The sequence below is a fragment of the Saccoglossus kowalevskii genome, chromosome 3 (genome assembly GCF_978046115.1).
Source record: "Saccoglossus kowalevskii chromosome 3, keSacKowa6.1, whole genome shotgun sequence".
Taxonomy (NCBI): domain Eukaryota; kingdom Metazoa; phylum Hemichordata; class Enteropneusta; family Harrimaniidae; genus Saccoglossus; species Saccoglossus kowalevskii.
This window is the reverse complement of record NC_140643.1, coordinates 247,755-272,174: the sequence shown is the minus strand read 5'-3', so window position 1 is coordinate 272,174 and position 24,420 is coordinate 247,755. Positions and strand designations below refer to the sequence as shown.

At 36.2% G+C, this 24,420-nt stretch overlaps 1 protein-coding gene across 2 annotated transcripts in view; it reads left to right on the top strand.

The window, feature by feature from the left end:
* Window positions 1-24,420, top strand: part of LOC102808683 (voltage-dependent calcium channel subunit alpha-2/delta-3-like) — a 311,772-nt gene that overhangs the window by 228,967 nt on the left and 58,385 nt on the right. For both annotated transcript variants that reach the window (XM_085496670.1, XM_085496668.1), the window contains exons 18-29: window positions 3,386-3,457; window positions 4,531-4,592; window positions 5,976-6,046; window positions 6,172-6,226; window positions 6,496-6,587; window positions 7,181-7,280; window positions 8,524-8,604; window positions 8,887-8,990; window positions 9,241-9,306; window positions 11,299-11,360; window positions 17,623-17,670; window positions 23,667-23,729. In XM_085496670.1, the coding sequence (XP_085352796.1) occupies window positions 3,386-3,457; window positions 4,531-4,592; window positions 5,976-6,046; window positions 6,172-6,226; window positions 6,496-6,587; window positions 7,181-7,280; window positions 8,524-8,604; window positions 8,887-8,990; window positions 9,241-9,306; window positions 11,299-11,360; window positions 17,623-17,670; window positions 23,667-23,729 (876 nt within the window). The remainder of the gene's footprint in view (window positions 1-3,385; window positions 3,458-4,530; window positions 4,593-5,975; window positions 6,047-6,171; window positions 6,227-6,495; window positions 6,588-7,180; window positions 7,281-8,523; window positions 8,605-8,886; window positions 8,991-9,240; window positions 9,307-11,298; window positions 11,361-17,622; window positions 17,671-23,666; window positions 23,730-24,420) is intronic.

Below are 24,420 nucleotides of genomic sequence, written 5' to 3'. Positions count from 1 at the left end.
GTCTTCATCAACTACTACCTAGGAGACACCCAATCTATTGAGCAGGGTCTCTTCAGGTTAGGCCCCGTCGTAGCGGGTCAGGCCTTGTTTGCTGACCCAGCCCGAACGACTGCAGGGGCCTCTGTGCATAGGCGATAAGTCAGTCTCTGCATTTTTGCGGGCAGATTGTCTGTTCCACTAGCACTTCCTGGAAGCTCCCAGGTTTCGCTTCTGTCGACCTACGCCCTCATGCGAACTGTTTCGGTCCTACTTCAAGCTTATCACCCCCGAGTTCGGCTTAAGTCTAGCTTTCTCGGGCACACCAAACCCTGTCACCACAGCAGCATTGGCTTCTTGCTTCTGGGACAGCACAGGCAAGGTAAGACACCACCCTTCTTGGGTCTTAACTTAAGTTTGTGGGTTTGTTTTTCATCCCGGACTGGGGGAAAGTCTTTCATCATTCTCCTTTTTTTTCTGTTTGCTCGGAAAAACCCGCCACCTATCGGTGTCTGACTCTGCCTACAGTTCAAAATAGTCATTTTGACTGACCGGAGTCTATGGTGGGTAATTGAACGTAGTGAATTTAGGCGAGGGTTCTCGGTTTCCCCGACTTCCATCCCCAGGTGGATTACTGCGACTGTACTGGAGGTCTATAATACACTATCCTCCTCAACACAGACCTTGCAGAGACACCAAGTACAAGAACATGAGGTCCGTGCGATTGCTAACTCACTAGCGCTAGCGTCAGGTGCCCCCCTCAAACACATTCTGAGGGCAGGCTTCTGGAGAATGCAGAACGTCTTCATCAACTACTACCTAGGAGACACCCAATCTATTGAGCAGGGTCTCTTCAGGTTAGGCCCCGTCGTAGCGGGTCAGGCCTTGTTTGCTGACCCAGCCCGAACGACTGCAGGGGCCTCTGTGCATAGGCGATAAGTCAGTCTCTGCATTTTTGCGGGCAGATTGTCTGTTCCACTAGCACTTCCTGGAAGCTCCCAGGTTTCGCTTCTGTCGACCTACGCCCTCATGCGAACTGTTTCGGTCCTACTTCAAGCTTATCACCCCCGAGTTCAGCTTAAGTCTAGCTTTCTCGGGCACACCAAACCCTGTCACCACAGCAGCATTGGCTTCTTGCTTCTGGGACAGCACAGGCAAGGTAAGACACCACCCTTCTTGGGTCTTAACTTAAGTTTTGGGGTTTGTTTTTCATCCCGGACTGGGGGAAAGTCTTTCATCATTCTCCTTTTTTTTCTGTTTGCTCGGAAAAACCCGCCACCTATCGGTGTCTGACTCTGCCTACAGTTCAAAATAGTCATTTTGACTGACCGGAGTCTATGGTGGGTAATTGAACGTAGTGAATTTAGGCGAGGGTTCTCCGAACCAGCCTATTCACATAGTTCATACCAACCATAGACTCCGGGTCCCCCCCCAACCTCCCCACTCTTTCCGTCGCGTTGGTCTAAGTCCTCGAGGCGGAGAGCAAGGAACCAGAGTGAAGGACGGCTACCTGTGGCGCTGCCAGGTGGCCTCGGTCACGTGGGTTCGTGACGTAAGGGGTAAAAGAATCTTGAGGTCATGGGGCTTCCCCTGACCTGGATTCTATCTCTCCGTCACCGGCAGAATCGCTGATTAATGCCTACAGTTCAAAATAGTCATTTTGACTGACCGGAGTCTATGTGAACTATGTGAACTATGTGAATAGGCGGGTTCGGAGAACCCTCGCCTAATTTCGACTTCTTGTTGAAAACCACAAGTGTAATTGCTTTGATATTACATATATAGGTACTACATGTGGACCTCTCTCAGATTTGTTCATTTTGTAATGATATCTTCAATTCTCTAATTTTGATGTCGATTTTTGTAATTTTTTGTAAAAAGTGATATTTTTGACTTCTTGTTGAAAACCGTAAGTCTGATTGCTTTGCTATTACAGGTAGACCTCTCTCAGATTTTTTCATTTCGTGATGATATCTTTAATTTTGGTGAATATTTTTGACATTTTTGGTGAAAACAGCAAGTCTGATTGCCTTGACACTATAAATATAAATATTTATATATATATATATAGGTACCTCAGGTAGACCTCCCTCAGATTTGTTCATTTCGTGATGATATCTTCAATTATCTAATTTTAATGAATATTTTTGACATTTTTGGTGAAAACAGCAAGTCTGATTGCCTTGACACTATAAATATAAATATTTATATATATATATAGGTACCTCAGGTAGACCTCCCTCAGATTTGTTCATTTCGTGATGATATCTTCAATTATCTAATTTTAATGAATATTTTTGACATTTTTGGTGAAAAGTGATATTTTTGACTTCTTGTTGAAAACCGTAAGTCTGATTGCTTTGCTATTACAGGTAGACCTCTCTCAGATTTTTTCATTTCGTGATGATATCTTTAATTTTGGTGAATATTTTTGTAATTTTTGGTAAAAGTGATATTATCGACTTCTTGTTAAAAACCGCAAGTCTGATTGCTTTGATACTATATATATATATATATATATATATATATATATATATATATATATATATATATATATATTATATATAAGTATATATATATATAGGTACCTCAGGTAGACCTCCCTCAGATTTGTTCATTTCGTGATGATATCTTCAATTATCTAATTTTAATGAATATTTTTGACATTTTTGGTGAAAACAGCAAGTCTGATTGCCTTGACACTATAAATATAAATATTTATATATATATATATATATATATATATATATATATATATATATATATATATATATATATATAGGTACCTCAGGTAGACCTCCCTCAGATTTGTTCATTTCGTGATGATATCTTCAATTATCTAATTTTAATGAATATTTTTGACATTTTTGGTGAAAACAGCAAGTCTGATTGCTATAAATATTGTTCATTTTCTAATGATATCTTCAGTACTTTAATTGAAATGTGCATTGCTAACAGCGGAGCTATCTCAGTCGACAGGCTTCTTGTTTTGACACGTATAATAGCAATGACAGTACTTAAGTATGGTAAAATCATTTCAGGAAAGGAAACCAAGAAATCTCACTGATGTACTTCAAACAATCATATTGTAAAATACATTTTAATGGCCATACTTCAAGTAAAATAATGCTTAAAATGAAATTTTCCATCAAAATTTAGGTCCAAGAGTCAGATTACGTTAAAAAAAACAGAAAGCTCCTGAATTTCAGATGCCCTCTGAAAACCAGACAGTATTAAATCACATTTTTAGTAGTCAGAATTATAAAGACAATTTGACATTTCAAATATCAAATTTTTCCAGTTGATATCAGCAAGTTATGGTCACAAATAAAGGCAAGATGGAATGATTACTGTATGTTTTATACTATATTTTCATAGTTTATTAATAACTATAAGTATGTGCTTGCAGTTACGTACAGCTATGGTAGATAGAGAGACTGGGAATCAAAATATGAGCGTTAAAGTACACATGTCAAACTTGGTGAGTGTTTAAACCTTCAGTTCAGTAACAATTTGGTCCCATATGATTAATTCATATCAAATGCATGAAATGATTTATTAGTTATTCTGTAGCCTGGTTACTGTAAAACTATTTTTACTGACATTTAATACTATTTTGATGTTTTGAGCATATGCACTGTTTTAATTTCACACATTTGTCAAGGAAAAATTAGTTTTATTGTTATTTTACATGTTCATGTAGATTTAAATGTGACTATTACAAAACATTTGTAATTGTATGTTCCCCACTCCTTTGACCTTTATCAGTCAGCTAGCTCAATTCCACCCTTGAATACGTAACTTGTATTTACTTTATAGATCATTTCCTGGTTTGTGCTATTTTAGTCAGTATCCCATGAACCATCATGTGTTTACATTTTGCCATCTTAGCCAATCAAGTTAGTGCATCCACAGCGTCCCTTAGTCTTGGCTACTTTCATCACATCATTCAGTTCCTGCTTTCACACAGTGAGCATCGTTCAAGTTTCCTACCACTCTCCAATCATTACAGTTTGCTTCATTGTTTTTGTTTTTTTCCCCCTCTGTACTTATTTCATGTCTTGTTTATTTATCAATAAATACAGCTTGGGGGGGTTGTCACACAGGGAATCCATACTCTGTTTGGGCAACATGTCGCACTTGTCCCAAGATGGGTTGGACGTTACGACTCGCCACAGGACATAGGCCTCAATGACACATACACACTGAGTCCCCTTAGGTGGCGCTCTCACTCAAGTACTATGTCGTCCTTGCCATGATGTCGTCGTCTGATGCCCACTACTTTTCTCGCATATCAGTTTCTTGTGTCATTTCTAGAAATTAGTGGATTTTACTCATCAGCGAAAATAGCAAAATCAAAACTAAGTGAATATTTAATGCATTTACAGTATTCACAAGAAATCCATCTATTTTTGATGAACTAAAAGAATTAATAAAAGTAACATTTCTTTTTTGAGAAATAATGGCCATTGTCGACTTGCTGACACTGACACTTTTTCATTTGCCAGAACACATTCTTAAATAAACATAATTGAATTTGAATATTGTTTGCAGTCAAGAGTGTCCTTCAGAAATGTCAGTTATTATTACACAGAATTGAAAGATACACCATTCAGGTAAGAAACAGTCATTAATACAGCCTTCCATACCATAACCGCCACCCATACCTGCCACCCATACCTGCCACCCATACCTGCCAGCCATAACCGCCACCCATAACCGCCACCCATAACTACTACCCATACCTGCCAGCCATAACCGCCACCCATAACTACTACCCATACCTGCCACCCATACCTGCCATCAAAAAATACGAGTTACTGCGAAGCCTGAAAGGGGAGTACTAGAATTTCTTTCTTTTTCATTTCCAAGTTGCTGCAAGTTATCTTTCACATTTCTGCAAGGACTCTGCAGCAGATGTCAATGAAATTTGGTATGATTACACCTTGGCACGAGTAGATGTGCTTTTGGCAATAATGACCACCCCCCCCAAAAAAAAATATGCAAATTAGATCAATGCAGTCATTTGCTCTTATCCCAGCAACCATAAGGCCAATTTAGTTCATATGTGGTAGGATTACACCTTGACACGATTAGATATGCTTCTGACAGTAATGACACGCTCTCTGCAAAAATATGCAAAATAGATCCATGCAGTTATTTGCCGCTATCTCTACCACCACCATGTCGATTTTATTTATATTTGGTATGATAACACCTTGGCACGAGTAGATGTGCTTTTGGCAATAATGACCACACCCTCCCAAAAATATGCAAATTAGATCAATGCAGTTATTTGCTCTTATCCCAGCAACCATTGGGCCAATTTAGTTCATATGTGATAGGATCACACCTTCAAATGAGTAGATGTGCTTTTGGTAATAATGACCATGCTCCCCAAATTACATGTTTAACAATTAACAGATGTTGTTCTATGTACAATGAATACATTTTAAATAATAAACCTTATTGTGTTAATAACATGAAAATGATTTTAATGTGTAGTGGTGATTTTGATTTTTAGTTGTCAGTACAAAACTAGATTATGGGAAATCACTTTATGATGAGTTGTACCCACATAGATTACATATTCATTCACCTGTTTGCAGATGTTATGAGGACTGCGACATACATGTTAATGCTAGTCACCAACAAATTCTTGTACCATTGGTGTCCATGCATTTCATATTGACCATAGAAGTCTAGCTCAGTCGTTAGTCATAGGAAGCATTTCAACCACTCACTGATACGAGTGTTAGATAATGCCATACCAGGCACCCATACCTGCCACCAAAAAATACTAGTTACTGCTAGTCACCAACAAATACTTGGACCATTGGTGTCCAGGGACAACTACCACCCATACCCGTTACCCATACCATACATTTTGAAGCATTATTATTTTGGTATGTTCGAATACTGCTTTTTTTTGGTACTTTATGAAGTTGTTACTAAGATACCTTTGGTTGAATTCTGATTATAATCTGATGGTTTTATAGTCTTGGTATTGCACTTGCTGATGAATATGGTCACTACTCAGTGGAAGCAACTCTGGACGATTTAAACTTAGGTTAGTATATTAATTGATCACAGCAAATGATTCAGTGTATTCTGATAAAGGAGACATATGTATCCAAAGTGCGGTGTGTATTACACTTCATAAATTACTTCACAGTACTGATTATTCTTCTATAGGACTTGAAAAACTTCAAAATAACAGGAATCTATCATTAGCCAAGGCTGGACCATGGTAAGTTTGACATAATTTGTAAGTAAGCTGTGTATGAGTGTTTCTTGAATATTATGCTTGATAATATGGTGATAATATCTATATACCCAAAAACATAAATTATAACAGAACACCATGGTCTAACGTTTGTCGAGTGAGAGTTATTATGATTGGTGTATCTTGCAGTCCTATTTTGCATCATAATTAATGGTACCTATGATACATGAGTTTGTTGGTCACTTCAGTCAGTGGCAAGATATGAGATTTTATTCAGCCTGTGTTGTTTTTAGGATTTACTGTACATTAACAAATGAAGAAAGCAAAAGAATGAGTAAATTAGAAGCTGTTATACTCAATGTGAATAATACTGATGATGATAAATGTAAGTTATATCTCTATTGTATTGAGATGTTTTACCCATTGTTTTTAAGCTTCCATTCTTGAGGTAAAAATTAAATTAGTTAATTATCAGTGTACACATCATTTTAAAAGAAGCCATGCACAACTTCATTTTATTCAGGTTTCTTAAACTATAAAGATTGAAAAGATGCATTATAATACTATTTTTTGAACATCTCATGACCAGAAATAAATCGTTTTTACCCTTATTTTATCAAACATCAGAATGTTTACATGAAAAATATGTACTACACAGTTGATTAAAGAACACTTATAAACTATGATGATAGTCACTTATATTGTTAAAAAGTAAGAACTTTGGCAAAACTATTTTACCAATATCGAGGTGAATTGTTCTTGAATTAATGATGATAATCTAAAATTCACACCACAAGAATATGAAACATTGCCTTGAAATGGTAAACATTTGTATTTGGTGAGAATTTTGAAGGGATACGTATTCAACATTGTTAAAGGATATTCTTTTAGCGACAATAATGCATATTGTATTTTTTCAACTTGATACTTACCTCATGTTGTTATGGACAATCTAACAACAATTTCATTTATTTGTAGGTGATAAAGACCTAATAAATATTCTCTTGATTGATGCGATTGTAACATCTAATTTGGAAGATTATTGGAGAAGTATGTTTGCCACACCTGACTCTATCAGGTAATTTGGGTACACATGCATCAGTTAAAGTGTGTATAGTATTATATTTACAAATTAGGAGAACCTGATTTGTCCTAGTACATTTCTGGTTTTAATGAACCTGTTGAGGCTTCAGATTTTTTTACTGTCTATAGGCCTCACTCTGACGATACATCTGTACCACTGAATAGTGATACTTCCTATAACCACATATCATCCAAACCTAGACTGAATATTACACAAGAGTATATTGTAGCAGGGTAAGTGGTGATACACATGTCGTTAGGTATTGTGTATTATGTGGTACCAGTAGTTGTGGCATGCACTAAGCACTCTTTAGTCTGTACAGTGTATATGTAGAGTTCCTGTATTATAGTTTCTGATAGACAATTCAACAGTCACCCACCTATAATCAGAATAAGTCATTTATTGTATGATTTCTATAATATAATATTAATTGAATACACAAAGGTAAATATATGTCCTCACATTATATTTGTAGGAAAGTAATTATCCAACTTTTTCCCATCAATGTTTGACCACTGTTTAGGCAGAAATAAAACCTTAGTTTATTAGACTAAACTTTTGGCAAAAAACTTTGATAATTTTGTTTTCTGCTTTTGAATTGTATATTTTTCTTCTGAATATCGGTTGATGTAATAGGACAAATTAAAAGCATACTGTTGCCATATATAACTAATATGATACTGTAAAAGCATTAATTTTGCTATTTTCACTGATAGTCAAATCTGCCAAATTAAAATACTATGAACATGTAAAATTACAATAGAACTTGTTTTCCTGGAAAATAAGTGAATTTGGTACTCAGCAAATGCATGTATGCGTGAAATTTATTATCAGTGAAAATTAAATGCTTTTAATGTGATCATCTTGTTTTGACTGAATTTTCCAAGATTACTCGTGACAATGCAAAGTATATACAAATGAAAATACTTGACTTGTGTTGTCATAAATTTGTAATGCAATATTTTCTTATTTAGATATACAAATGTACATGTATATAAAACTTAGAAAGCATTCGTCTGTATCTTTGTACAGAGTTATGTTAAAGACATTGCACACTAAGTTTGATCAACACTATGGTAGATATACATTCAACCGAGTATATATTCTCAATGACAAACATATTCTGATTTCTCAGGTTAAAGGTCATTTCATTGGTTAGAGCATTTGCTTTAATTTTGGGATATTTTTATCATCAAAACTTGCCATTTCTAATTGACATTAAGTTTTGTTATTTTAGTGACAGTGTGATCTTACAGTTTGTTGGAACTCATAGTGGTCTCACAAGAATTTTATGGAATGATGAGTCTGAAATGACAAGGTACATATTTCTCCACATGTACATTTTTCAATATATTTCACTTGTACAAATTGTAAAGTAGATTATACATAAAACTAGTCATGTTGATGCTCAAAACCACTATAATTTTGCACAAAAGTTGTTACGTAAAATGATTGTCAAGCTTGTTTAGTTGTCTGCACGTTTTTTTGGTTCTAAATACATCTTTCACAGCATTTTTGACTTACCTAAGAAATATAAAAATTTGATTGGCTCTTAAGTGAACCTAACCATCATCGATTTTTGTTGTATTTATTTTTGCAGTGATTTTCTCTCTAAAAATCCCAATACAATACAGGAGGATTATTATAAGAGATCTGCAGATTTAGGAGAAGGCAAATTTCTGTATTCTGTTCCTCTTGATGCAGGTAGAGTATAAGTAGTTCTAATATTACAAGAAAAGAAGTGCTGACACTGTGACACAGGCAGTGATGTCACTGTGATACAGGCAGTGATGACACTGATACAAGCAGTGTCGATACTGAAATACAAGTGGTACCAACACTGAAAATAGCAACCATATTGCTGATTCTATCAGCACAACCTTTGAATTGTATTCATATGTGACATTCTTATCATTGCTATTGCTTGAATAAATATTATTTGGTATTTTTATAGGAATGTACAATGACAGTATTGTAACTTCCAGTTCTGTTGTAACATTACAAAATGCCATCATTGCAGGTGAGTTACTTTGAATGTTCTATTTTTAGTTTCGACATCAAATATTTTTTTGTCTGGGATAGTTCAACAAAACACTGTATCATAGCTCAACTCAGATGCATGTTATATTTTAGATGACCCAAATATCAGTCACATTGAAATGATTGATAACTTGCAATCATTTCATTGCTAAAATGCACCAAAATCAATTACTTCTGTCATTCAAGCGATGACTTTGTTTTGACATATATTGATAAAACTTGGCACCTAGAATAACAAGGTATTAGTATACATCATCATCTGATTCAAAATTAACAACTGTCACAGTGTAAGGCCTGCTTATCGCTAATGAGAGGGCACCCACAGAACTCACACTGAACAGGGGGTTCTTTCACTGCTAGTATGGGGGTAGACAAGACAATAGTACTGGAAATGAAATGCACATACACCAAAATATTGAGTTAAAGCTTCTGGCTTTAATACCTCTCAAAATAATTACAAGAAATAAAGCACAGAAAAATACAATGAATAAAGTCACTAAAACAGGGAATTGCTTAGGGAAGTGTGCATTGGTGATAACTCACAGTTCCAGGTTTCTGCAACACAACAACGAAGAAATACAGGAGTCTTGCTTGCAGAGGAGGGCACCGCTGAACACAGGAGATCGCAGAGCAGTTCATACAAGTCTCAAAGAAAGATGGTTGTAGCCTGTATCACTTGTCACACTATATCATAGCAGAACACACTGGATACCAAGTTGAAATGAAGATCCCAAACTGTCCTGAGTCCATCCAATTTATAGGCATGATTCAGTGTCACCACCTGGGTTTCCACATAAGCCAATCAGAATGTGATCTTGCTGGCAGCTGGGTCACGTAGGCAACTCAGTAGATCATAAACATCCTTTATTATTCAAATAACAGCACACCTGGTAGATTCCACCTTTTATTTTATTGATATGCTTAACAAAACAAAGATACAATACACAAATACAATACATGTTACTACACAAATACAAACTTATGCTTCAAAATAATCAATGAATTCTCCCCATTTTTTATTGTGACTTCCCTGTCTGTTTTCTATAATTGCGACTTTCTTCTCTGTATGGTAAATTAATTTGATATATGATCTAAAACCACCAATGTCTGGTTTTGTCCCAACAATTTTACATTTAAATATATAATAACGTGTCAATAATAACATAGTATTATGTAATGGTATAGCATTATATATGTAATAGACCATTTTCCGTTCATTGCGAGAATCACGCGTTATGCGTGAAATCGAACGTAAAAACAGGACAAACAAAGGTCATAGCGTCGTAGTGGCGTCAAACATCGCATGGGATTCGACAAACGCAAAGTATTTTGATGGACATTTCCATGCTTAATCATGTGCTGCCCACATTTCATGATAGGCAATTTCGATTAGGTATGGGTATTCCGAAGCAATATTCCTCTGTCGAAGATCGGTCGGTCGATGTGAGTTACGAAATAAAGAAATTCTAGTTAAAAATCAAATCGTTCGACTTTTTCGACATGCGTCTTTCATACATCCCGCGAGATCTCGCAATTGTACAAAAAATCACCTATTCACAACCACACCTGATAGATTCCACTGTCCTTCCAGAGTATGACCTGTCAATCACCTTTATGACAGTTATCACAATGCACACCGTTTTTTCCATGATTCCATGCACACTTCCATTTGCAGGGTTTGAGGTAATATGACAAAAACATGAAATAAAGGATGCTGACAACAACTGTCATCCATTTTTTTTATAAATGCTGATCCAAAACTATATCCCTGACTTACCTTGATTGATTATCTTAAATTAAACTGTACACATCACACACCATGTATATTCACTAATTTCTACATGTATGTATCCAACTTTGAATGAAGCAAATTGTCAACACTCAATTGTCCAACTTTCAACTCCCAAAATATTTATGTGAAACACATGTTTGCTACAATATGGTTTTAACAGTTTTACATTGTCTTCTTCAGCTGTTGGTATTCAGTTTAAAACAAGTCTTCTACAAGACATATTTGAAAATGAAACCTCTAAGGTAAGCATGTTGCATTTACAGGTTGAATTTTGGATTATTGGGATGGCCTTGTTTTTCTTACAGTCTTCCTTGTTTTATGGTCTGAATGGTTCCATTTTATTCCTGACAAAATGCACATGAAATAATAAGATTATTTCAGGAATTTTGACGAAATCTCTTATATATGTGAATGTATTTCTGAATTATAATAAAGTGCATCAATGAGCCATTGTCATACTGAATGGAGAGACTGAAGTTTTTGCAAAATTATATAAAAATCAGAAAATGCTGATGTGTAAACCATAGAACATTAATTCTAATCAAAGAGTCTGGTATGCCAGCCATAGCAGTCGCAGTTGCATGGAATATTATGCATAACTGAGTATTTTTTGGTTGAAATTTGTGCATACTAATGATAATTTGCATATTAATTAGCCAATTTTAAGCATTTTCATTGTGGGACAATGCAACTCAACCACTCATAAGCCATATACATGTTCAGTTTAGGGTTAATTTTTGTGCTTACTAATTACCTAATTTGCATAAATTAACCAAACATGCAGGTATGTATGACCAAACAAAAGTACCATATGTGAGTATCAAGTAGAAAAATGTGGCGTATTCGAGTGGTAAAAATGGCATATGCGAAATGGCATATGCGAGGGGTAAAATGAATCATTTGCCAGTGGAAAAAAACATCCTGGGGAAACAGGCTTATGCTGGGGTGAAATGAGTCATTTGCGTGTGGTAAAATGTATAGTAAATATATTATACAATGTATGCAGATAAAATGGCGTATGAGAGGGTTTTACTCTGCGAGATGTAAACATTATCCGTAGCAATTGAGTTGAATGGCCCGGGTACAGGAATGCTCTGTGATCAACGGCCTAGCTAGACTAGATTCACCAGGATGAAGTCACTTTTCCTTCATGTTGCCAGTGTAATTTGCCATTTAAATACCTGGTCACAACATACTTCATATGCCGATTTCTGTTTTGTTTATATACATTTTTTTTTATGTTCATTCACGCATAGACTCGAATATAGATTGTCCGTCATGACAGGCTGTGAACACTTGCATATATAACGTAGTGGCGAGATCGAGTGCGTTTTATCATGGTAACTTTAATCCTAGGTTCATATTTACATGTATCTTACTGAAACAAAGAACAATTTTCAGATTTTATGAGAAGAGTTGTTTCATGAAGATACCTTCATGGCTGTTTATCAAATTATTGTACTATAGAAACAATTCACATGTGAACAGCATGCATCGGTTCTAGCAAATTACTGAAAGAACTTATTAATATACACACTTAAATAAATAATCAAAAAAAAAACCTTAGCAGTATCATGCCATCTTAAACCAACCATACACACACCAATACCTAACCATGGTGAATATACGATTTTATGTCAATAAAAACACGTGGTCAGCCTATAAGATTTGGGGTTCAGAAAAATACACAGATAGAAGTTACCCAGAAATTCTCAACCTTAAAATGTCTAAAATGTTACTACAAGTTAATCAGACGTCAACAAACTTAGCAGTGCGTGGTGAACTGGGCAGGCAACCAATATCAGTCTTTATAAATAAAATGATGATTAGATATTGGCATCATATTTTCAATACCAAAAAAACACATCCTAATAAATGATGCAATTACATGCAATATTAATAATCAGCTAAAATGGGCAAAATCAGTGCAGGAAATAATAGGAAGTGAAATAAATGGATTTTGGAGTAGAGGTAAGAAAAATATACAACAAATAAGTAGCCAAATAGAAAAGAATTTTATTGAATTATGGGAAAAACAAATAATCTCAAAAAAATCATCATCAGGTGAAAATAACAAATTAAGAACTTATTGTAAATTGAAAAATGAATTCAAAATGGATATTTAACACAAATTGAGGATCCCCACTATAGAAAAAGTATTTGTAAATTCAGGATAAGTGACCATGGTCTAATAATAGAGAAGGGTAGGCATGTTAGACCAAAAATAAAGTTTGAAAAAAGGGTATGCAAAAAGTGTGATACGGATGCAGTGGAGGCTGAATTCCATTTCGTGATTGATTGTCTAAGTCATAAAAATGCAAGAGGTAAGCTGTTTGGAAAAATTGCTTATATACATCCCTATTTTAATTTGATGAAACCAGATGACAAGTTCATATACATTATGAGCAATGTAGATAAGGAACTTAAGAACTATATTAGAGAATGTGGTGCATTTTAAATATATATATCAATATTTCATAATTTTATATCTGTATTTATTTATTTATTTATTTATTTATTTATTTATTTATTTATTTATTTATTTATTTATTTATTTATTTATTTAAACTACATATTTATTTCTTCCTTTTTTAATTTTTTTTAATTTTTTTTTTAATTTTAACTATTAGTTTAGCACTTGACTGTATGATCTCTTCAAACAGAATGATGTCAATAAATTATTATTATTATTATTATTATTATTATTATTATTATTATTATTATTATTATTATTATTATTATATAAAATAGAATTCATGTGTTACTCGCCATCTATTACCTGAAAACAATGGCAGGCTTCAAAAGGAGTCACAGTTCACAGAGGTGTCAAATTCGCTGTAGTTGGTGTGGTCAATGAGATAATTAGGACATAGAAACGATAGTATACGTGAAGAGATAAAGTGCATGTTTAGTGATAACTTATGTCTGTACGTTTGCGACACAGTCCGTCTAACTCTGCTGTGGACTAGAAGTTTACCCGCAACCCGGATTGAAGAAAAAAAAAAAAAAGGATAGAGGGACTATACAAATTTTAACTTGTATAAAGTTAAAAGAGATCAGCAAAAATTATAAACTAGTAGTAATAAGTTTTATGTTTCGTTAAAATAGCAGTGGACATATCGGCGTTGAAATCATAGAAGTATACTAGTAGTTATCATTGGTAAAAACATGTGAACTCGCTAAACAGGAAATCATGCCTGTGTATGCTTCAACGTAACCTTGTTTTCGCTCAGTGGAGCCAAGAACTAGATACTGCGATAGGAAAATGAACAGCCGTCTAGCTTTTGAGGGCATTGCCAGCCAATGGTATCTGTGGATTCACACCCTTCCAGTGTCACTTTGTATTAAATCTCAGTGCGCAAAATTCAGAACTTTGTTCTAAACTATGACATATCCCCACTAACCCCATCCCAACATTGACGAATAAAAAACACTTGCAACTCAATAACTTATTGCCGATAAACTCGCATTCAGGTATTTCATAGTTCCTAAATGACAAATACCAAGGAAATGCAACATTTCTTTTATCACTCTTTAAAAAAAATTATATACATCTCATGAATTTACAATACTAAGTACAGTTGTATATGTCCACAATTGCGTGGCATCTAACACATTTACCCCTTAATTTGGCTTAAATAGGATAGATTTCCACAACTACTTTTCAGCGTTCACACTCGCACTAAATTGGGGACTATGTTTGTCATTGACCAATACCTCTAGCAGAGACTATCTAACATTAACAATACAGTCTTTGCTAGATCGAGAAGCATTTTACTATTTACATTTCCCAATAGCATTTTCAAAATCACAGGCTTATATTTTTCCTATCTCCCATATTTAGAAAAAAGTAAGATGAAGGCAAATAAAAATAATATACACTCTCAATCTTTTCATTTGAATGAATGATACATTTACTCTTGTACACAAATATTTATTGTAATGCAGCAAAGTGCTACAATAAAATGACAATACGCCGTTCCGGTGACAATGTGATAATAATGCTCCTCGCATTTTGTACATTTTCTCACTAGAACAATACCGTTTCAGCAGTAGACCTAGTACCAATTTACCACAAGATCTAGCATCATTTCGCTCAAGTGTTACTCACGCTGACCACTTATTCTGTGTCCATTTCAACACATGTAGCAAATGATATTTTTACCACATGCAAAAGACTTTAAATAACACTCATACAATTTTAATGAAACTATGTATATAGTTCTTTTTGGATAATCAACAGGTATGCAAGTACCTTGGATGGTTCTTTCTCAGATTTGTTCATTTCATGTCAAAATTTCAAATTCTCTATTTTTAGCTCCGCTGTCGACTTGTCGAGCGGAGCTTATCATATGAGGATTGTCTGGCGTCCGACGCCCGTCGTCTGTGTCAATGTTTTACTTTTTCGACTTCTTCTTGAAAATTACAAGCCTGAATGCTTTGATACTTTGTGTGTATGTATTTGTGTAGACCTTTCTCAGATTTGTTCATTTCGTGATGATACATGTATCTTCAATTCTCCAATTTTGGTGAATATTTTGGTAAAAAGTGATATTTTCGATTTCTTGTTAAAAACCACAAGTTCAATTGCTTTGATATTACATATATAGGTACTACATGTGGACCTCTCTCAAATTTGTTTATTTCATGATGATATCTTCAATTCTCTAATTTTGATGAATATTTTTGTTCTTTTTTGTAAAAAGTGATATTTTCGACTTCTTGTTACAAACCGCAAGTCCAATTGCTTTGATATTACATATATAGATGCTACATGTTGACTTTCTGAGATTTGATCATTTCGTGATATCTTCAATTCTCTAATTTTGATGAACATTTTTGTCATTTTTGGTAAAAAGTGATATTTTCAACTTCTTGTTAAAAACCGCAAGTCCAATTGCTTCGATAGTACATATATAGGTACTACATGTGGACCACTCTCAAATTTGTTTATTCCATGATGATATCTTCAATTCTCTAATTTTGATGAAATGTTTGTCCTTTTTTGTAAAAAGTGATATTTTCTTCTTGTTAAAAACCACAATCATTTATGGTGAAAAATGATATTTTTGAATTCTTGTTGAAAACAGCAAGTCCCATTGCATTGATACTATGCATATTGTTCATTTTCTAATGATATCTTCTGTTCTTTAACTGAAATGTGCATTGCTAACAGTGGAGCTATCTCAGCCGAGAGGCTGCTTGTTGGTGAATGTTTTGGTCGAAAGGAATATGTTCGACTTCTTGTTAAAAACCGCAAGTCCAATTACTTTTACTATATATTACATATATAGGTACTACATGTGGACCTCTCTCAGATTTGTTCATTTTGTGATGATATCTTTTATTCTCTAATTTTGATGAATATTTTCAATTTCAACTTCTTCTAAACCGCATGTCAGAATGTTTTCAAGTTTGATATGCAAGTACCTTGGGTAGATCTCTCTCGAATTTGTTCATTTTGTGCCAAAATTATAAATTTTGGATTTTTCTGAATATTTTTGTGATTTTTGGTCAAAATTGATATTTTTGACTTTTCGAAACTGTAATTCTGAATGCTTCCAAATTTGATATACAGGTGCCTTGGATGGTTCTCGCCAAAATTTGTTCATTTTGTGTCAAAATCTCAAATTTTCCAATTTTGAAGAATATTTTTGTCATTTTTTGTAAAAGAGATATTTTTGACTTTGAGACCGATTGTTTTGATATTACATATATAATACTACATGTATACCAATCTCAGATTTGTTCATTTCGTGGTAATATCTTCAATTCTCCAATTTTGATGAATATTTTTGTCATCTTAGGTAAAAAGTGATATGTTCAGTTCTTAATTCAAATGTGCATTGCTTACAGCAGAGCTATATTTCCTCATCATTTTTTGTTGTTGGTTACAATAACTAAATAACTGATTTTATAAGATCTTTTTCAAACCTAAATATATTTTATTATTCAGTTTTGGTGTGAATAGAATTTACAATATTCATGATAAATATTAAAATTTGGCTGAAATAAAACATTTGTAATACATATAAATGGACAGAATGAAGATGAGAACCAGACGTAGTATTATGCTTTTCAAGATCAGATAATTAAATGGTGTAGTAAACCGATATGTTAACAACATATTGTACTGTAACTTGTAGTTTTTTCGTAATATTGATACTTTGAAACTTTGGCCGATCAAGTTCAGACTCTACACATCATATCAGACACATGTTTTATGATTTGTTTCAAGATTGATAAATGGCAACCATTTAATGCCAAAAATGTCGCAAAACCTTTAACTTCAGATATTAGGTCATATATATATATATTTTGTGTTTATAATACAATGCATTTACATTGACTTATTTCAAATATCTTTCATAGAAACATTAAATTACAATACTGTTTATACTATATATCTGTTTATAATCAGCTTTGATGTACTCTAAACCAGGGCATAAGAGTATGACAGTTCATACATGACATTTATTTGGAATGTTTTTTTTTTAATTACAGTGTGTAACTCCAAGTGGTGAATCTAAATGCTTAACTTGTCTGGATGAGGTAGGTTCTATTAATCCGAAAATGTGGACTTATGTTTTGACCTCCGTGCGTTTGTGTGTGTGTGCATCTTAGAAATGCCTGGACCAATCACAATCAAACTTCACACACACATCATACATGACATTATACATATGCACATCATATAGATCTGATTAAAGATGGCCGAATGGCAGCCATTTATGTACTGAAAATTTATCAAATGCTTAAGTTGCAAAAAAGACGAAGAATGTTCCGAGGCAGCAGTCAAGACATAAGACATGCTCAACCTGCTTTATGCAAATGCCTGTTTGGCTGTGTCAGGGACTCTGGTTCTGCCTAGAGGGGCTCTGCGATCTATGGGACCCTAAAACGTGGTTGCATTGCGAGGCTAGGTGGAAAGCTGAAGGCAAGCGATTAAAAGCTGGTAAAAGTAGTCATAAGAAGGGGAAATCCCTAGCCGCAGCTAGCGATGATATGTCTGATTCAGTGAGTGAAAAATCTCTCCCTTCACTTGGTAATCGCGACGGGGCTCGTCTCCGGTCGACAACTGAAATTGTTGGAGAGTTGTCATGATCTGACTCCCTTACGCGTCATTCTCTATATTCCTAACACCTGCCTCAGGCTCGGGCTGACCAGGCATCTTTTCTGCATTTTACCAAGCCACTTGTGACAGGAGAGTCGCCATTGGACCCATTCTCATCAGTGCTCTCCTCCCACTGCCAGCATGGAGAACACGCCCACTGGCCAACTCCCCTGGGTACCTTGTGTGACCAAAGCTATGGAGGGGGCTCAGAGAGCAATGGAGGGGGGCGATTGGTACCCTTCGGGAGAAACGGACAAACAGCTTGAACCTGGTTTCAGTGCGGTCATGTCCCACGCCTTTTATTGGGTTAGTTGATACCCCATTGGGGCTACGCGAACCATTGATGGGTCCCCGGTGTGGGACACTCACGCGGTACCACAGCCTTCTCCATGGGTTCGCCGTTCCAACCCCGCTACCCATACCTTCGTTAAGGTGGGTAGTGCGGTTCAGAAAGGCCACGTTGCATGGACATTTGACCGGCACCAGAGCTTTGACCAATCAATTTTATAGAATGAGTAACTTTGATGTTAGGGCGTCAGCTCACCTTGCTAAGTTCTGATCGTCCGAGTGCTTAGCAATGAACCTTGATTCTCTGGCTGCGCAGAGAGTCACTATGTGTGATATCTTGCAAGTCCATACTGCCCTCTTGGCTAGAGCGGTTTTGGTTGAGCGAGAGGCAGTTCTGAGTATGTGCGCCTAACCTACTCCAGCAGTAGACGAGTTTGATCGCCTGCTGCGAAAGCCTTAGGGGCATGACCGCCTATTTGCTGGCCGGTTAGCAGATGTGGTGAACGGTTTGCCGGTTGCTGAGGATCAGCATATCCATTTTAAGCAATCGTCCCTAATGGCCAAGGTAGCTAGTCCTTCTGGTCAACAGTTCAAATCAAAACTGCAAGGTGGCTCAGGCAGTAAGTCCTCCGCTCGGGGTCACAACCAGCGAGGATCAATGCGCACATGGTTTCCTTCAAAAGGGCAGAAGAAGACTAGTAGTGGGAAGCGTCAGAAAAATCCCAAGAAATGTGGTTTTGGTGGTGGGCTTTCTGACACTTCCAGGGACCAGACTCCCTTGACTCCTCATCCCCCTCAGGTCTTTTGCCGAGGGTTGAGGTCAAGGTAGAGATGATCTGCCAGGAAGTAGGCAGCCTTCTGGAAAAAGGGCGATATGCCTAGTGGAGAACCCCCATTTATTTCCAGGGTTCTATTCCCACATCTTCCTCATTCCCAAGAGTTGGGGGTGGCGTTCAGTCGTAGACCTCAGTCGGCTGAACGGGTTTGTGGAACTCAAGCACTTCCGGATGGAAACACCAGCTCAGGTACTTCTGTCAGTGCACTCGGGCGATTGCCTGGCATCGCTGGACTTGAGCCTGGACTTACCGGCTTCATGAGTGGTGAATGGGAATGTGTATCTCAGATTCCCATTGGAGAGCAACATTTACGACTTTACCACCCTTTACTTCGGTCTGTGCACGGCACCATCTATCCTCACCAGAGTGCTAAGACAGGTAACCCAGCTGCTACACCGGTCAGCAGTCTATCTTAACCCACATCTCGATGACTGATTACACAACTGAGACAGGGAGGTGTTAGTGGAGCACGTATGACTGAAGCAAATGCTCCTCCACGAGTTGGGCTTTTTAATAAATATAACCAACTGCCATCCTACAGCCTGGTTTTTCTGGTATGCAGTTTGACACGGTGCAAGGGCTTGTTCGCCCCTCTTCAGAGCGATGCGACTCCTTGCAGAACTCGCCAGCCAACTCCGGTCGATGGGATCAGTGTCGATGCGCAAACTGATGCGGCTTATTGGCAAAATTAAGTCAGAGTGTTGTCTGGTTCCATTAGCAACTCTCCGGTCTCGTCCGATTAAGAGGCGCTTACTGGACTACAGGGTCCACATGCGGAACCTGACGTTCATGGTTCAATTGTCGGACCAAGCCATGGCGGCCCTCCTTTGGTGGAAGCACGCACGGAACTTGGAAACAGGAATACCCCTAGATCCGATGACTCCCTTGCTGACTCTCATTACAGACGCGTCGCTCTAGGGATGGGGTGGTCATCTGATGGAACTTTATGTCTGAGCGACATGGCCGTTCGCATATTCGGACCGCTACATCACTGGAGTTGGAGTTGGAGTTGCAGACCGTCATGTTGTCTCTAAAACATTTTCAGGAAGTCGCACACCACCACAGAGTCCTACTTTGGACAGACAACACCTCAGGAGGGGGGGACACGTTCCCCCACATAGTCAAAGCTAGCAGAGGAGATTGTCTTTTGGTGGCTGGAAAACCAGGTGGAGCTCACCACCTTCCGGGGATATGCAACAGTGCTGCGAATGCCTTCTCGAGACGTATTGGATTCTAGAACACCGAGTGGCACATCCCCCAATGGGTAGCGGACTGGCTTTGCCAGTTACAGTAATGCCAAGCTCTCGACATACGTGTCACTCCTCCCGGAGACGAGCGCTTTCACCACAAATGCTCTATCGATCTCATGGAATCTCATGGACGCGTACGCTTTCCCACCCTTCAAACTGGTGCACCAAGTGTAGGTGAAGTTACGACTCGAGACCACCTGTCTTCTGACTTTGGTGGCGCACAACTGGCAATTGAAGGTCTGGTTTCCAATGTTGCTGAAACTTCTAGTTAAGTCACCTATAGAGTTGCCGGATCTGTTTTCCATCCAGCTATTCCATCTTAACACGTGGAGGCTGTCAATAAACTCGTGCAAGTGTAAGGCTTTTCTGCAGAGTTGTCCAAGTTCCTTGCTTCGACACAGTCAGACAGCACCAGACGTTTGTACGAATCCAGATGGGGATTGTACATTGATTGATGTGACAGAAGGGAGATTGATCATCTCAGTCTCTCTTTTAGCGAGGTAGCCGATTTTTTCCTATATTTATTTGATCAAGGAATATCTATATCGACAATTCTTGGATATCCGTCAGTTTTATTCCCAGTTTTATCAGAGTCTGCTGGACTGAAACTGGCTTTGAGTTCTATTATGGTACAACTGTTTCAGTCTTTCCGCTCAAAGAAGCCAAGCGCCAAGGGGCTAGTGAAACCTCCTGATTGGGGCTTGTCGTTGGTTCATCATGTCATAGATATATATTGGTTTGACAATCCTATTAAAAATGGCTGAATGGTGGCCATTTTGTGTCAATGTTTTATTTTTTCGACTTCTTCTTGAAAACTTTTAGTCTGAGTGCTTTGATACTTGGTTTATATGTACCTTGGGTAGACCTCTCTTAGAATTGTTCATTTCATAATATCTTCAAATCTCTATTTTTGGTGAATATTTTTGTAATTTTTGGTAAAAAGTGATATTTTCTACTTCTTGTTAAAAACCGCAAATCTGATTGCTTTGATATTGCATATATAGGTACTACATGTAGACCTATCTCAGATTTGTTCATTTTGTGATGATATCTTCAATTCTCTAATTTTGGAGAATATTTTTTGCCATTTTTGATGAAAAGTGATATTTTCGACTAATATATATAGGTACTACATGTGAACCTCGCTCAGATTTGTGCATTTTGTGATGATATCTTTAATTTTCTAGTTTTGGTGAATATTTTTGTAATTTTGGTAAAAAGTGACATTTTCGACTTCTTGTTAAAAACCGTAAGTCTGATTGCTTACAAATTTGATACCATACATATAGGTATCTCAGGTAAATATCTCTCAGATTTGTTCATTTCATGAAGATATCTTCAATTATCCAATTTTGATGCATATTTTGGTCATTTTTTTGTAAAAAGTGATATTTCTGAATTCTTGTTGAAAACAGCAAGTCCGATTGCTTTGATACTTTACATATTGTTCATTTTCTAATGATATCTTCAGTTCTTAATTGAAATGTGCTTTGCTAACAGCGAAGCTATCTCGAATGACAGGCTGCTTGTTGGTGAATATTTTTGCCATTTTGATTAACAAATATAGATAATTCTGACCTTTTCTTGAAAACTATCACCTTAGTTGCTTTGATACTTAGTATGTAGGTACCTTGGGTCAGATTTGTGAAAGCATCTTCAATTCATCTTTATTGTCATTTTTTGTAAAAAATAACTTAAAGCTATTTTCATTTCTTTTTGAAAACTACCTGCTTTTATACGTACTTGGTACATGTATGCAGTTATTAAGGAAAGACTACTGTCAAATTTGATCATTTCAGAATAATATTTTCAGTTCTCTATTTTTAGCCAATATTTTGTAAAAAAAATTCCATTTTCAACTCCTAGCTACCAGCTCCAATTACTATGATACTTTATGTATGAACCATTTTTTGGCAATGCAATTTCTGTCAAACTTGTTTTAACAAATCTTGGACATGCCTGGACTAACTCAAACTTCACACATACATCATACATAATATTATACATATGCACATCAATTTGCTTTTCAAATCTGATTCAAGATGGCTTAATGGTGGCAATTTTTGTGCTGCAAAATCATCAAAATCAATCATTTCTGGCATTTTGGAACCGTCTCTTGGCCATTTACAGATGGATTTTAGACCTTGATTAAAGTCGTATTGTTTTTCATATTCGTTTCAAATTGATTATGTGATTATGTTCAAATGTTGTGTATTTATTATACATCATGTCATAGGTATACAGTTGTATTTGTTTGATGATCTGATGCAAAATTGACAAATGGCAGCCATTTTTGTGCTGAAAAATCATCAAAATCTAGCATTTATGGCATTTCGGTACCGGATCTTGGCTGTTTACAGATGGATTTTGTTGAAACTTGGTACATACATTGGACATCATCGGACCTTGATGGGTGTCATTGTGTTTTTCATATAGGATTGAAAATGGACGACAGGTGTTCATTTTGTTTTAATGAATGCAGTTCTTAGACTAGTGCCATATCTCTGACATGCTTTAATTAAACATCATGTCACAGATATACAGATGGTATTTGTTTGACAATCCAATTCAAAATGGCCGAAGGGTGGCCATGTTTGTGCTAAAAGTCATCAACAAATCAAGTATTTCTTGGTCTTTCATGGATAGATTTTGTTCAAACTTGATCTATACATTCAACATTATGGCTTCCTGATGTATTTATTGGTTTGACTTTCTAATTCGAAATGGCCGACCAATGACCACTTTTCCAGAGCAATTTCTCTCAATATGGACAAGTACTCTTTTGACGATTAGATACAAAATGACTATTAATGTTAAAAAATCATAATCAGCTTCTGGATTACTTAATTACTTACAAGTAGCTACAAGTAGAGCTATAATTTGGTTCTCAAATGTTAATTATTTCAGCGAAATACAAATGTGGATCAACTATGTTATTGACAAAGTTTACAACTAAACTGCTTCTTTATTTTAAAGTAAGGAAAGGTGGAGGGTTAATATGCAGCCACCTGAATCACAATTACCGTAACACCAAATACTATATATAATACTTTTTTTCAGAACCTTGATTGTTATTTACTAGACAACAATGCATATGTAGTGATGTCTGAGTTTCCAGAATATGTAAGTTCTCTATAATAATACACACTTGTAGAGTAGAGCAATGTGATATCCTAATTAAGTGCCAATGGCATGCCTATCTACATCTAATTAAGTGCCATTGCATCTGTAGTCTGCTGGTTAGTGAAGCAAGAAATTTTGTTTGTCCAATACCATGTCTATCAACATATCTCTGCTAACTCCATTGCATCTGTACTCTGCTAGTTAGTGAAGCTAGTTTGTTTGTATGTCCAATGGCATGTCTATCTACGTATCTCAGCTAACTTCATTGCATCTGTGGTCTACTAGTTAGTGAAGCATGTATGTCTGTATGTCCAATATCATGTCTTTCAACATATCTCAGCTAACTCCATTGCATCTGTACTCTGCTAGTTAGTGAAGCATGTATGTCTGTATGTCCAATAGCGTGTCTATCTACATATCTCAGCTAACTCCATTGCATCTGTAGTCTGCTAGTTAGTGAAGCATGTATGTCTGTATGTCCAATAGCGTGTCTATCTACATATCTCAGCTAACTCCATTGCATCTGTAGTCTGCTAGTTAGTGAAGCTAGTTTGTTTGTATGTCCAATATCATGTCTATCAACATATCTCAGCTAACTCCATTGCATCTGTAGTCTACTAGTTAGTGAAGCTAGTTTGTTTGTATGTCCAATATCATGTCTATCAACATATCTCAGCTAACTCCATTGCAT